Here is a 14,713-nt window from a genome sequence, read left to right on the forward strand (position 1 = left end):
CAGAAGGAGCAGAAAAGAAGCACTACAAGCCAAGTGCTATAGTTATCAGTGAAGAGAGGTGGCAAATGCCAGTAGCAAGTTGGGATGAGGAACAGAAAAGTCTGACAGCTCTGAAGCTGGTTTGTTTGTGGTCAGTTAATGGAAAAAAAAGATTTGAATCAGCAACAGAGCACAATTAATCTAACCCTCCTTCAGGACCTGAAGAACATAGGTGTGGAGAAAATCAGCCTCGAAAAGGCTGTCAGGAGACATTCTACTGAGGGAGTGCAAGAGGAACCCAGTTTCAGTTAAGGCAAGACATGAAGAGAGAACACAGAGGGCTGGACTGTAGACAGCACAGAGGAAGGGGTAGGAGGGCTGGGCACGGTCTTCAGTCCTAAGCGCACAACAGAATCAACTGGGGAACTTTTAGAAAATGAAGCCTGTGCCACAGACCACCTGAAACACAATCTCCAGGGTTGGCTGGGTGCGGTGATCCTGATAAACAGACAAGAATGAGAACTACTGGATTCAATGATAAATGAAGCAGTAAGAAGATAAATGACTTCATCTTCTGATGGTAGATAGATGACAGGAACATGATGGGGTTGGTCCTAAAAGCACTGGTGATGGGACAGTATTCTCAAACACTGCTAAAGGAGGTGTAAACTGGTACAAGACTTCTACAGGTCAGTAATTCTACTTCTAGGATTTGTCCCAGTCTCCAAGTTATTGGCAGAGATGTCCACAAAGACGTAGGTACAGAGTTATTCACTGCTGTGTTATGAACACACCAAAAATGAAGATGTCAAGTATACATTATTAAACTAAGTAAATAAAGTATAACAAAATAAAATAGCTGTTAAATAACTTAGAACATGATTTACCGTCATGAAAAAGGCTTGTGATATGTTAAATTTAAAAATATATTAATTTTTTTTTTTAAGTGAAAGTGAAGTCACTCAGTCGTGTTCGACTCTTTGCGACTCCGTGGACTGTAGCCCACCAGGCTCCTCTGTTCATGGGATTCTTCAAACATATGCTTACTTTTATACACCAACACTGCCTGCAATGCAGGAGACCCTGGTTCAATTCCTGGGTCAGGAAGATCCCCTGGAGAAGGGATAGACTACCCACTCCAGTATTCTTGGGCTTCCCTGGTGGCTGAGCTGGTAAGAATCCTCCTGCAATGCAGGAGACCTGGGTTTGATCCCTGGATTGGGAAGATCCCCTGGAGAAGGGAAAGGCTACCTACTCCAATATTCTGGCCTGGAGAATTCCACCATGGGGTCGCAAAGAGTTGGACATGACTGAGCACTTTCACTTTCATTCTATATACCAACACAGATGACAGACTGAAGGAAATTAAAAAGAGAAAAAAGAAGGTATCAGTGTTTACCTCCAATAAATTCAAAGCACTAAAGATAATTGTTTATTTAGAAAAAATATTTTCTAAAATATTTTTTAGAAAAAATATTTTCTAAATTTTGTGTGTTTTACATTGAGAGGAAAAAAACACATTTTTGTTTGGGGGGATTGTTTAAAGAAATGAATTTACAATGTAGTCCAAATTCTCACTGTTCACAAATGGAATTTGGTCTGTCTGACCCAATCTGTTTCTGGTGATAGGAGTATGACATAGGCTTTGAAATATTAAGAAAAATCATCTAAAACTTGGAAATAAGCAAAAGACAGTACAGCATGTACTTTCAAAGTTCCACTGGGGCATTGTTTAGCATCCCTGCCAAGGGTATTTTTTAATAAAGGGTAGTCATTCTCAAAGTGTAATTTAAGGACCCCTGAGAGTTCCCAAGACACTTTGGGACTCTGTAAGGTCCTCCCTTTCCAACTACATAAGTGTGAGGTCAGGTTTTCCTCATATACTTCAACCAAAACAACATATTGCAACATGTGAATGCAGAAATTGATATGAGAATTCAGCTGTCTTCTGATAAGCCAGTTTAGTGTTCTTTTTGCAAAAGTGTAAAAATGACTTTTTTCTGAAAACATATCTAAAGTTATTTTTCATTTAAAAATGTTAATAGGCTTGTTATTTTTATTTTTAAAATATGGTTGACCTTTGGGACTTCTCTGGCAGTCTAGCAGTTAAGACTGCCCTCCAATGCAATGGGATCCTTTGTCAGGGAGCTGAGATCCTACATGCCTCATGGCCAAAACAAAACAAAACAGAAAACAGAAAAAATATTGCAACAAATTCAATAAAGACTTTTTAAAAAATAATGGTCCACATAAAAGAAAAAATCTTTTAAGAAAATACAGTTGACCCTTGAAAAACATAGATTTGGACTTTGCAGGTCTATTATACACAGATATTTTTCTGTAGGGTCTTCCCTGGTGTCTGAATGGTAAAGAATCCATCTGGCAAACAGGAGCCGCAGGTTCAGTTCCTGGGTTGGGAAGATCCCCTGGAGAAGGAAATGGCTAACAACAACAACAAATTTTTCCGTAGAGACCAGCTGCTGTGCTGTTCATAATCTGTGGCTGGTTGAATCCAGAAAAGCAGAACCCAGGATGAAGGGTGGACTATAAAGTGATTCCTGGAGTTTTGACTGTGGGGAGGGTGGGTAACCCTAACCCCCATCTTGTTCAAGAGCCTACTATAACTAATATTGAAACATTTTTGTTTTAGTGTCTAATAAGGTTAATATTGATAGATCACTTGGGATCCTCGGTTTTTAGGAATATAAAGGGGTCCTAAGAGCAAAAGTCCTTGAGACTCGCTAACCCAGAGGTCTGACTTTGCTATTCACTTTGGACGGCTTAGATCACTCAGCACATTCATTTCAATACACCTTTTCTGGTAGACTGCATAACTGCTGTTCCTCCAACTCTGCCTCAAATCAGCTTTGTCACCTTATCAGTTTCCTCATTAAGGAGGTAAATAAATTTGACAAATATTCAGTCAACTTAGATTTTTTTGAAGATTATACTTTGATAAGAGGTATAATCTCTGCTGATTCATAGAGACAATTTTTTTTTAATTTATTTGGCTGCACCAAATTTAATTGTGGCACGTGGGATTTTGTTGCGGCATGTGGGATCTAGTTCCCCCAGCAGGGACTGAACCCAGACTCCCTGCATTGGGAGTACAGAATCTTAGCCACTGGACCACCAGGGATGTCCCTCATAAAGACAATTTTATGATTTAGCCCTGGGGTTCTTTTCTTTGCCTTCAAAGTTGAAACAAGGAACACTATGAAAAGTCTCTCATCATCCTTAAATACTTCCCTAATGAAATGAAATAAGACAATTGTGATGATCAGCTGTGGCTAAAACTACTTTGTTCCTCGAGGGAAGTATTTTAAGGGAGAATCAGTCCAAAGCTAGAGAAACAGAGTGACAGTTTAAAAGAATGCCTAAGGTTGATATTGAAATTCCATCTAAAAATCTTCATTCATCTACTTAAAAAAATAATTGTAATATATAGTGGAACTACATTTAACTTGATTCTGTATTTTCCAAGTCTCCTGTAAATGTATTATCATACTTTCATAATTTAAAAATAAAAAAGAGAAGGAAAAATTATTCCCTTTAGCATGAAAACTAAATGGAGGTAGTTAAACCAATCTACTTTCCTCAACTCTTGACATTATTTGAGGATTTACTGTAGAGTCATGACTTAATCTCTCTCATGTCTTGAACCAAAAAAAAAACAAAAACACAAAAACAAAAAAAAGAATGTCTAAGGTTAAAAATGGGTCCGTACTTTGGGAGAGACAATATCCACTTTCATATGGAAGGATGTACTTTTAATCTTGTCAACTGCTATCCTTTCCAACACAGGCTCCACCTCCCTCTCAGGTAAATGACATAAGAACACAATTTCAGCTCTCTGCAGAAAGCTTTCCTAGTTAGTATAAAAACAGCAGAGTTGGGCCGGGTCTGAGTATCCCCCCGGTGCTCCTGGCTCCGGCCTGCCTCCTTGCCACCACAGCCTGGGTCTGACAAGATGCACCGGGTCCCACTGTCACTGGACCGGCATGGGACCCTGGTCCGGCCCCACTTCACCCTAGTGGCCCGGTCACGGTCTGCAGCCCACCCCACTGTCGCCTTCCTCTTCTGTGTACTCGTCTCTGCTCTTCACTTCAAGGAGATTCGGGCCACATACTGCGGCGTGCCCATCAGCCTCCGTCAGTGAGCTCAGCCATCGGCCGAGAGGGGCCCCCGCCATTCGGGTGGTGCTTCTACCTCGGCCTGCACTCGGCGCCCCGTCTTGGTGGCCTTCACCTACTGGAGCCACCACTTCAGCTACGCCTCCCGGCTCCGGGCTAGTGCCCGCTTTCCCACCTCCGCTCCAGCCTCAGCCTCGTGGAGAGCCTCACGCTGCTAGTGTTCACCTACGTCTCCTCTTCCGAGGACTTCGGCGTGCCCGAAAACGCTTTCACTGTGTTCACGGCCTCTTCCCGGTCACAGGCTCCTCACCTGCACTCTGACGGCGCCAAGAGGCTCGCAGCTCCGACAGCCGGAAACAGCAGCTCTTCATCGACTCCATCTTCTTCAGGCCGCCAGCTGTCTACGTTCGGTACAACATGTATGGTGAGGCAGGAGTACCCACCAATTTTGCCAGCCTAGGGTACACCGCTGTCCTAACCAACACGGCAGCCTGGTGGGACTTAAGAACAAAGAGCTGCTGGTTACCTCCCAGCCAGCCTGAGGAAAAACGGTTCCAAGCCCTCTCTCCTGCTGGAGACGAGGCCCACTGCCCAGAAACTCAGAACAAATACCACTGTGGCCCGCTCTCACCATGTGTCCTCGCTGGGACAGGACAAGGCTTCACCCAGCCCTGATGGCTTCTCCTTTCCCCCACCCCAGGTGGAAGGCACAGGGGCCTTCAAGCAGCAACACCAGTTCCTGAGAAACCCCAAGAAGCAGAGCTGGCCAGAGAGCTCCACCCTCCGGTGCTAAAAAAAAAGAAAGTCCTGAGGTTCATAACCATGACCCCGTTCTTGGCCTTTATATAGCAACCTCTGGCTGAGGTCAGGGACCACACTGCTACCAGGAAACCAAAGCCATTTCTTGCCACAGGGTTGTTCACTTGACTTGTGTATCTGATGGTCTGCTCTGCACACACAGGCCTGTGACCACAGTTCTCTGCTAAGGTTGCCCAGGTGTCCTAGTCCTGACTTTACCTCTGATTTGTTGTGTGCCCTTCCCTATCTGGGGGTTTCCCAGGTGGCACTAGTGGTAAAGAAGCCTCCTGCCAATGCAGGAGACATACAAGACGTAAGTTCAATCCCTGGGTGGGTCAGGAAGATCCAGGGGAGAAGAAAATGGCAAACCACTCCAGTATTCTTGCCTGGAGAATCCCACAGACAGAGGAGCCTGGTGGGTGCAGTCAATAGGGTTGCAAAGAGTCAGGCACAACTAAAGGGACTTAGCACACACTTCCCTATCTGAGCTTCTGTGTGTCTGCGTGGATGAAAGGGAGTGGGGGAGCGGTCTGATTTCCAAGGGCTCTGCCAGTCTGTGCTTCTTGCTGTGGAGGTAGTGTTCTGTACTAAAGCAGGACCTGCTCCTTCTAAAATCTCTGGCTTACAGACTCTTCCTCCTTGGCAAAGGGGTCACGTAGAGGGATCAGAGGCACAAATTCCTATCCCAGAATGGGCTCTGGTGTCCCCCCATCCTCCCTACTGCCTCAAGCCCTGGGCTCTTTTGGTTGTACATTCTATTTCAAAGGAAAAAAAAAGTTTTTAATTGCCAAAGGGAAACAAAACAGCAGAAGTTGATTACACTACTACCCATTAGGAAACACTTCTCAAAATACCGGATATTAAGCTCCAGTATACATCAGAATGATCTTAGAGACCTATCAGAAATACAGGTTCAAGTTCATTACAGTGTTGGGCGGGGCAACAATGTGCATTTAAAACAAGCACTTTCAGGTGACTGATTTAAAAATAAAACCATACTTTTGAGAAACTAAGACAATTAAAACCACTGCTTAACTGACTACCTCCATTTTTCTAAGAATCACCCACGTATCCTCAACATCTACATGCCAAGTCCCTCTATGTAGTCTGTAAAAGGACTTCATAATCTGACCAGGGTCTTCACAACTCTCTCCCCCCATTCCATCCTTCTCCACCCTACAACCACCTCCAACACTGGAACCCAAGCGGCCCACTGCCGCACTCCTCCTCTCTGCTGACCTCTTCCTTCTCCCTTGCCCGGCCTGTGCAGGACTGTTTATTCTTCACAACAGTGCAATAGGGAGGGTAGTTTCTGGCGATCTAGGCTCTAAAGCCAGTACACCTGGCTTCCAATCCCAGAAACTTTTGGTAAAAGTGGCCAACCTCTGTGAGTCCCAGATAATTCCTCTATCAAAGACTGAGGTTAAAATAGCCACCCCAAGGTTATTAGTACATCAGCACCAGCGGTATTTCGTTTCGAGGCTAAATGTATTAATTTGGTTTTCTTACCTCCTGTAAAAGCTTCAACACTAACAGAGCTAACAGCTCTCCCCTCTGTTCTAAACAGTGGTAGCATTCCTAGAGACACAATGAATATAAGAACTCTTATCTCCTTACTGTGCAGGTCTATAAATCCAGTTCTGTAAGAACTTAAGAGTAGACACTTAATTTGAAATGATTTTTTATAGCTAGAGTTTTGGAAATAAAATTCATGTGCCAGTTTAAGTAATCACCCACTCATTTTTCCAGAAATACTTTATAAATTTATACATTCACACACACACACACACACACACACACACAGCAGATACTTAAGAAGCTGCATTACATCAGTGTAAGTTCTAAAGATAATCCAAATCCCTAAGGGTAGCCTACCCTCACTTCCTCAGTTACAAGATTTTTAGTTAATAATCGTGTTCCTTATTTTGAGGCCAAGGTGGAATAATACAACCACTGATACTTAGGGGTCCATAGTTGCCACATAACCACCTTGCCCATCTAGAGCAGATGGTATAGCTCATCTATAGTGGATGTTTAAGTACGGAAGCTGGGTGAAGGGATGCAGTTGACCAGTCCAGCCCATGTTCAAATATTCTGAGCATTTACCATGCTATTAAAAAAATACTAGACAATATGAAAGGCTAAAAGATGCAATGAAGTATAGTTTCTTCTTTCCAAGGAACTTAGTCCTGTTGAGGAAAGGAACTCCTGATACTGTTTTTCTCCACAATGACTATCACCCTCCAAGAGTCATCATGGTTATTCTCTTCAAAAAGCAGAGAGTGTAAAATTAAGAGTAGGTATGATTTGTAAGACAGATGCACATTTCACAAATATCATCCCCCATAAAAGGGATTCAAAAGAATGTCTATGAGGATTTTATGTTCTCATCCTATCCTCCTAACAACCCTGAGAGGTAGGTATTATCTCCATTTAATAGATGAAGGTGAGGCTCAACTGTTACGTAAGTGTCGGCCCAAGTTCACGAAGCTTGAAGTGGTGGTGCTAGGAACAAAGTTGTTATAACCACAAGGTTCAACTCCTTTTCCCCTGAGTTTAAATTCAAGTATTCTTCCAGCTCCAGGTCACCCAAGCGTTTACAGTCTTCACATTTTGTGATTGCAAAGTCTAAACTATGACATTTTAGATGATCTTTCTTGCTCTGTCAGTAGCTACAGAATTTTACTCCACAATGACCACATTGTTTGCCATAGAAACTTTCAGAAAGTTTAAAATTGTTATTTAAATAACAGCCCAGGTAGTATAGTGTAAAAAATCTGCCTACCAACGCAGGAAAATTTGGGTTCAATCCCTGGGTCAGGAAGATCCCCTGGAGAAGGAAATGGCAACCCACTCCAGTATTCTTGTCTGGAAAATCCCATGGACAAAAGAGGCTGGTGGCCTACAATCCATGGGGTTGCATAGAGTCAGACACGACTGAGCACACACACAAATCACAGTCCAGGTGACCCCCACACCCCATCAAAGGATGGACAAGCTTCAAGAAGTAGTTATTAGTCAATTGGCCAAATAGAGCCAGCAGATGGAGACACAGGGCAAACAAAACTGAGTACAAATTTTCTACAGTACCTGCTTTCCAAGCACCCTCCACGTATCTTGATTCTCTCACCAATCCTGTGGTAGTGGGGAGAACAGCACAAAAAGTAAGATCCAAGGTCTGGGCTCTCTCCTCAAAACCCCATCTACCCTGAGAAGGGTCAAGGTAACTGCATGAGCATTGAAGAATTACTTAACAGCCCAAGAAAATGTCAGTGTTGTATGGGAAAAATGTATAACATACAGGGTAATTCTATTTTTGTGTAAAATAAAAACCATGTTTTTTGCATACATAAAGATGTGTCTGTAAGCACAGGGGAAGTTTTCCGTAGCACACACACCAAATATATGGTTACCTCTGGCACGTACAATCAAAAGGACAGGGAGATTTCCACTACTTGCTTAATACCACTTTTTAAATGTAGTATTATGGGTCATTTTCACCTTGCTTCAGTATTAACAAAATCTCTCTTCTCCACCTTTAGTAATTTTAAAATGCAGCTAAGGCAGTTTTGAGTTATGAATATCACTCGTCTGTCTGAAACTTTCCACTGACTCAAACCCCTGGTGTGGAGTGGCAGAATCCTGGTTTGCAAGCCTGAGACACCCGAGACAGCTTTTTTTAAGTGGTTTCCTACCACACGACGGTTGAACATAAAGTACTAATATATGTGCAAATGCTTGATTGACTGTATGAAGGCTGTGATTCCCCCTTCTCCTAAGCTTCTTTTACACTCCTCTTCAGGCACTTTTGACCTGGTCAGCTCCTAGCTTTCACTGAAGAATGTTAACAGAAGCTGTATTGCCCTCAAGTATGTCAAGGGTAGATCAATTCCTCATCCTCAATTTCAGCAAACTGCAAATCTGGAGAGGAGGAATTCCTACAATCTGATAAAAGATTTAGGTAGAGAAGGTGGCATTTCTCTGTCCTGCATGAGAAAGCCCTCATGTAGCTTTGTTTGCCCAAAAGTCAAGTATTCCCCAAAGTTAAGTTCCCTTTCTGACAGAGGCTCCAGACTGAATCCAAGACAGTCATTTGATGAGTAAATTCTGGCCAAGTAGATGGCTGCCAGAAACAGCTGCCAGCTCTTCCAAGCCGACGTTCACCATCACCTCACAACTAGTACACAAATGGAAAAACGTTCAGGTGCACAGAGCAATTCTGGCCAAAGTAGGGAAAAAAACCTCACTCCCAAGAATGAAACTGCTGAAACCTAAAAATGTGTGCAACAAACCCAGGCAACCCATAGTGGCAGAGAAACAGCTAATCAGAAAGCCAAAAGACTAAGCAACTGCTTGAAAACTTTCTATAAGCCCATTTTGACCTTAATGAACCATTAACAGTACTGTTATAGTGCTTTCTGGAATTTTATGATATATTCTCAACAAGTTTTTAACCAAGTTAAGTCCACCCCAAAAATGTTTAGCCCTGCAATGATCAAACAGTGTACCTAACTCCAGCAGCAGTCACACCTACAGCGAGAGTAACTGCTCAAGCGCCCAGTTCTGGAGTAAAATGGCTAATGGGAGCCCTGCTCAAAGCAGAATATACTTAGTGAAGCAAGGATGACTATTTTCATGAGAAATATATAAGGCATAGTCAATAGCTGGGTCACAAATTACTATCTCTTCCACAAAAGTAAGTTATTTATATCTTAATGAGGAAGACAGTTTGCTATTTAAAAAAAAAAACAAAACCTTGTAATATAAATTACTAAAAAATTATACCACAGAAAATATACTAACACCAAAATTATTTCAGTAAACAGTTTGAGTTTGTCTTTAATCCCTTTTACTGCTTCTTGCTTAACAATATTCAGTCTTCCAGCTGAAACCAAAGTACTTTCTTGGAATCCTTAATAGAATTTTATATTTGGGGAAAACACTCTTTCCAACAAGAAATATTAGGAAATCCAATGGTCTAGATTTCACAACTTTTTAAAAAAAACAAAAAAACAAAACAGTTACCTGTGTCTCTTTAATTTCAGAAGAACTGCTATTATACAACAAACTTTTCATTTTTTCCACTCATAAAAACAGTCCACAGCATTCATAAAACATAGTAAAAGAAATGAGACACTTTTCAGGTGTATTCTCTTTAAGAACAGATGAGTTGGTAGCAGTTTAATAATAGATGGAAACAAACACAATCCATATAAAAACAAGATCTGAAGCGGGAGGAGAGAGATATACCAAAGTAAATTTTGAGCTTTCAGCCATGCAACTCAACATCTGAGTTCTCTTCACTTAAAAACCAAACTAGGTGCTTTAAACAGGTGTTCATAGAGAAGGCTACAAAAGTACTGCAAAATGTTAGCCTTACATATACCAGAAAAAAAGAGAGAGAAACGAAAATTAATAAATCCCCTAGCTAATCACAAGTTTTCCCTGACGGAGACAGACACAGAAAAATAACTGTTTACAAGCTTAGCTTTGAGGTACAATAGCTTACAGCTCTCACACGGGTGTTCCTCACTCATGCTCTTTTCAGTATAAACAAATAGGTTTATGTAATGGAATACATATTTGAATAATTCCTTAAAAAAGAATCACAAGTTCCATTTTATATATGCAACAAATTTTTAATTATGTACTGAAAATAAATTACAGAAAATAACTTTAAAATGCAACAGAGGACAAAGTCACGATAAACATTCCCACTGAATTCCCTCGAGGGTGGGGGGTGGGGTGGGGAGTGAGACTGCAGTGCTCAGGAAGATAAATATCACAAATATATCAAAAACTTCAAATTGTCTATGCATTCATACACTGACATGAGCCACAAACATTCCTTCACAGGGACTGTACTCATTAGCCTACCACAGAACCAGATTTTGCCATAAACTACAAAACTTTTAATACAAAATTGTATTTATATATTTATAATTCATATACATGCCCTATCTGTGATTTTAGAAAATAAAAGCTACACACTGTACAGACACTCTTAACTCATAGCTGTAGGCAACATTTTTGGATGGAATTTCTCCCCCAATAAAATTAATGGCATATTTTATATACATGAAGGCTAAACTGCATAAAGACAGTTTAGTTTCCCAGATATGCATCTCGTTTTAGGGCAGGTTTATAAATTTAAAAAGGCAAGACAAATGTACACTTCAGAATCACTTTCTTAGCTACAAGAGTTGTCATGTAATTTCTGTGAAATTTCTGATACATGCATTTATGTAATACTGGTATTGAAGGCAGTAAAGCAATATATACTTTTAATGTCGTGGCTCAATAAAGGCTTCATTGTCATTCCAATCTGAATCTTGCTACAGTGATTCATAACTTCTCTAAAAATTAAAATTTCAATGGGACACTGTGTTAAAAAGACTCTAAATAGATTTCTTAAAATATTTCCCTGAAATATCCTTTTACATAAGACAAATTTCACTAACATCAGAAAAAAAAAAAAAAAGAATTAAACATGGCACCAGTGTGCATGATAAACTAATGCTCCTCAGTCAATCATCATGTCTCAGGAGCCATGAACACAATGCTTAAAACCAACAAACAATTTCACACTCTGTGGCAGCCATCTGTGAAGCCAGTTATACTAAACTACTTCTACAGTTGATTGTAAACTTTGGTTTATTTTTATTTGAGTTCTCATTGTACAGCAAGCATGAAAAAAAGGGAGAGTGGAGTCCATGAGGAGATGAAGTGTCAGTCTGTCTTTAATCTGGCATGATGAGACACCTGGTCAGTCAGGCCTGCTTTGATAGAGTTTGTTACAGACTGCCTTATGTTTTCCTCCATCAAATTATCACCCAGGGGCTTCAATACCTGTGGTATGAGAAATGTGCAAAACAAATAAAAACATGAGGTAAAAAAAGAGTTACATATAAAAATAGATATAAAAATTCAATTCAAAGCAATGAAGAAAATAACCAGGAATGTGGGAAATAAAAAGATGCTTCTCCCAAAACAAAGTTATGATGCTACAAATAATGCAGTTAGACATTTTATAATGTAACAAAAATTACTTTCCTCCTATTCAAACCATTACAATTCCTATGAGATGGATGTGCAATTCCATACCCTATATGCAGCATCAAATCTGGTATGTATACAGCATTTATGCAGACCGGCCCAGACGGTCCTGCTTATTGTCCTACATGTATAAGTGTGAACACTTCAGATAGGGAAAAAAGTTAAAAATACTGTCTAATTTTTCTTCTTGTTATTGTTGGATGACAGTCTCTGTCGCTGTGCTGACGAAAGAACACGATGAACCATTCGACGTCTAGTAACTTCGAACAGTTTGGAAAACACCTAAAACATGGAGTAATTCGTTAGGAGCATGACTCAGAGGGCCTTGAATTCAAATAAAGAGTTTAATTCAGACTACAAAAATTTGAGACTTCATAGTTTCTCACCTTCCTGGGACTCCTCTGAAGCAAAAGAAAAAAGAAATGCAAAAAAATTTAGACAAGGTTTGTTGACACTGCACAGACCTTCCGCCTAGTGATCATCTTACCTCAACTATACTAAAAATACTTGTACACACTTTAGATTCTTCCATTGACTCGTTTTGTGATAGTGGCACCTCTAAAATCCTACAATCAGTGCTGTACTGGAGATGACTGATTTTCAGACGACACTGTACGATATCGAAATTCCATGTGGCAGAACATTAACAATGATTCAACACTTTTAAAGTAGATAATATTTTAAGTGATGCTGTGATAGCTTTTTTTTTAGGTTGTGATAGCTTTTAATCCATCTTCTGACAGAACATATCAGAGGAATATAAAGAATGAACTTTTTTTAAGATATAAAAATTTAATAAATATCCAGACAGAAGCTTCCAAATCAGATCTGAATAGAGCATGTCTCTAAAGAAATATAAAATGCAAATTAATATAGTGGGTCACTGTATAAAATAATAATAATATTAGTAGTAGAAAAATAAAAAAAAAAAAAAAGAAAAATCAGCATCAATCAACTTCTTCAGTCTTTGACTTTAAAACCAAAACCAGCATGGACCCACATTATCTTAAATCTTCAAATAAGCCCAATACTTCATTGGCCCAGAAATGGAATCTGAAAATGCCTTTCATATTGTCCATCAGTAATAACTGTAGCTTTCATTCTTGATATGATGCTCAGGTATTTCACGATGACCATTTTAATGACAATATCCTTAAGTGAAATGTTCTGAACACAGGCAATTCCAGACAACAGTTGGCTGATACACAACAAGGCTTTCCTTAGTAGATACTTCTCAGGCCCAACTCTGAATTGGTTTGAGGTAAAAAATCCTGATTTGAATTCTGGTTGAGGCAACAGATTTATTATTAAGAAAAGCTGGCTCACTGTAGTACTTTGCTTTGCTCATTACATTTCCATAGTACAGAAGTCAAAGATTATTTGCTGTAAGAATTCCCTATAAGATTGTTCCCTGTAGTAAGTACATCAGTAAACCACTACTATCTTCATGGAAGGCAATGAAGACCTGAATATCACCCATTTTTCCTGAAATATAAGCATGCATTGCTTATCAATCCTAGTAAGAAACTTCCAAAGAACTGCACTTCCAAACTTACTTCCTAATACCTTCATAACTCTTGCACTGATAATTTCTTATCTCAAAAAAAAAAGGGGGGTGGGAGGGGAATCCTTAGACTCTGGTACTGCCCACTTGTCTGGTATAATCAGTCCTATAACTAAGAAACTATCCAGAGTATTACAGATATAAGTCAACCAAAGCACATTATAACTTTAAAGGAAAAAAAAAACTCTTCAGTTTATATCTTATATTCAGATCATGCATCTAAACAAAACAGAAAATATCCTTTTGCCATTCTCCATATAAAGGAAAAGTAGGTGGGGAAATATTGGGGGTGAGGGTGGGGAATGGGGGACTGAAGGAGAGGTGGGGAGCCACAGGGATAAGATTAGTCACTGAAAAACCAAAAGATAGATACCAACCTGTTCCCATAGTGTTTCAGCAATCTGATCAATCATTGTTCCAATTTCTCTGAACTCCCCAGAGTATTTAACATATGCCCAAGTACAAAGAGACGTCAGTGCTAACCCCATGACGAGGTTACACAAGACGGCTATAGAGTTTAGGCCAACGAAGCCAGTCAGTCCTGAGATTATATACATAGCAAACATGACCGCAAACAGTGTGGCAGGGGTACGAGCAGCATAGAAGATATTTTTGCCATCATTGTGCTTTATAAAATTTGCATAGGTTTCTTCAATTTCAGCCTCAAGCTGGTCCTGATAACGACGGCAGAATTCATCTCCACCCATTTTTTTCACTGAACGAAACTGTTTAATTGCCACTTCCTTAAGATCCAGGTGTTTTCGCTCCAGATCTGAAGGTGCAATGTAAGGCTTGTCCCCACCACATACCTGTACAGACAGTAGGACAGATTACAGGCTGGAAATAAGTCAGACTTGAAAGAAATTCCCCTATCAGTTAAGTTAAACCACCTACATGATTTAGTTTTAAATTTGTTTGTAATACTCCACACATCATCATAATCTACGCATTTCTTGTATATTTAACTGACTCAGGCAAAATAAATTTTCCCAATTAACTATATACCAATAAAGACAAAAAGAATTACACTACAATCTGTATTGATGTCAGCTGACCCAGCAATACACCAAAAAAGACTGCTGGCAAGAAAGTGGGTTAAGAGGTGTAACACATAAAAAAGGTACTTGAATATTTGAATTAGCAAGCTTAGCACAGAAATTGCCGTTGGTCTTAGGATAATGTT

The 14,713-nt window shown here is 40.0% G+C and overlaps 1 protein-coding gene and 1 pseudogene across 6 annotated transcripts in view; one reads left to right on the forward strand and one right to left on the reverse strand.

Annotated features, from left to right (window-relative positions):
- Nucleotides 1–3,946: 3,946 nt before the first annotated feature.
- LOC122441579 lies at nt 3,947–4,602 on the forward strand (annotated as a pseudogene).
- A 5,453-nt stretch (nt 4,603–10,055) lies between these two features.
- Nucleotides 10,056–14,713, reverse strand: part of ATL2 (atlastin GTPase 2) — a 67,239-nt gene continuing 62,581 nt past the window's right edge. For 5 of the 6 annotated variants that reach the window (XM_043468358.1, XM_043468361.1, XM_043468359.1 and 2 more), the window contains 2 exons: nt 13,908–14,339; nt 10,056–11,759 (listed from right to left, as the gene is read on the reverse strand). In XM_043468358.1, coding sequence (XP_043324293.1) covers nt 11,640–11,759; nt 13,908–14,339 — 552 coding nt within the window. In that variant the 3' untranslated portion in view covers nt 10,056–11,639. The other variant, XM_043468363.1, reaches the window with a different exon arrangement.

Source organism: Cervus canadensis, chromosome 5, assembly GCF_019320065.1.
Source record: "Cervus canadensis isolate Bull #8, Minnesota chromosome 5, ASM1932006v1, whole genome shotgun sequence".
In the NCBI taxonomy this organism is placed as follows: domain Eukaryota; kingdom Metazoa; phylum Chordata; class Mammalia; order Artiodactyla; family Cervidae; genus Cervus; species Cervus canadensis.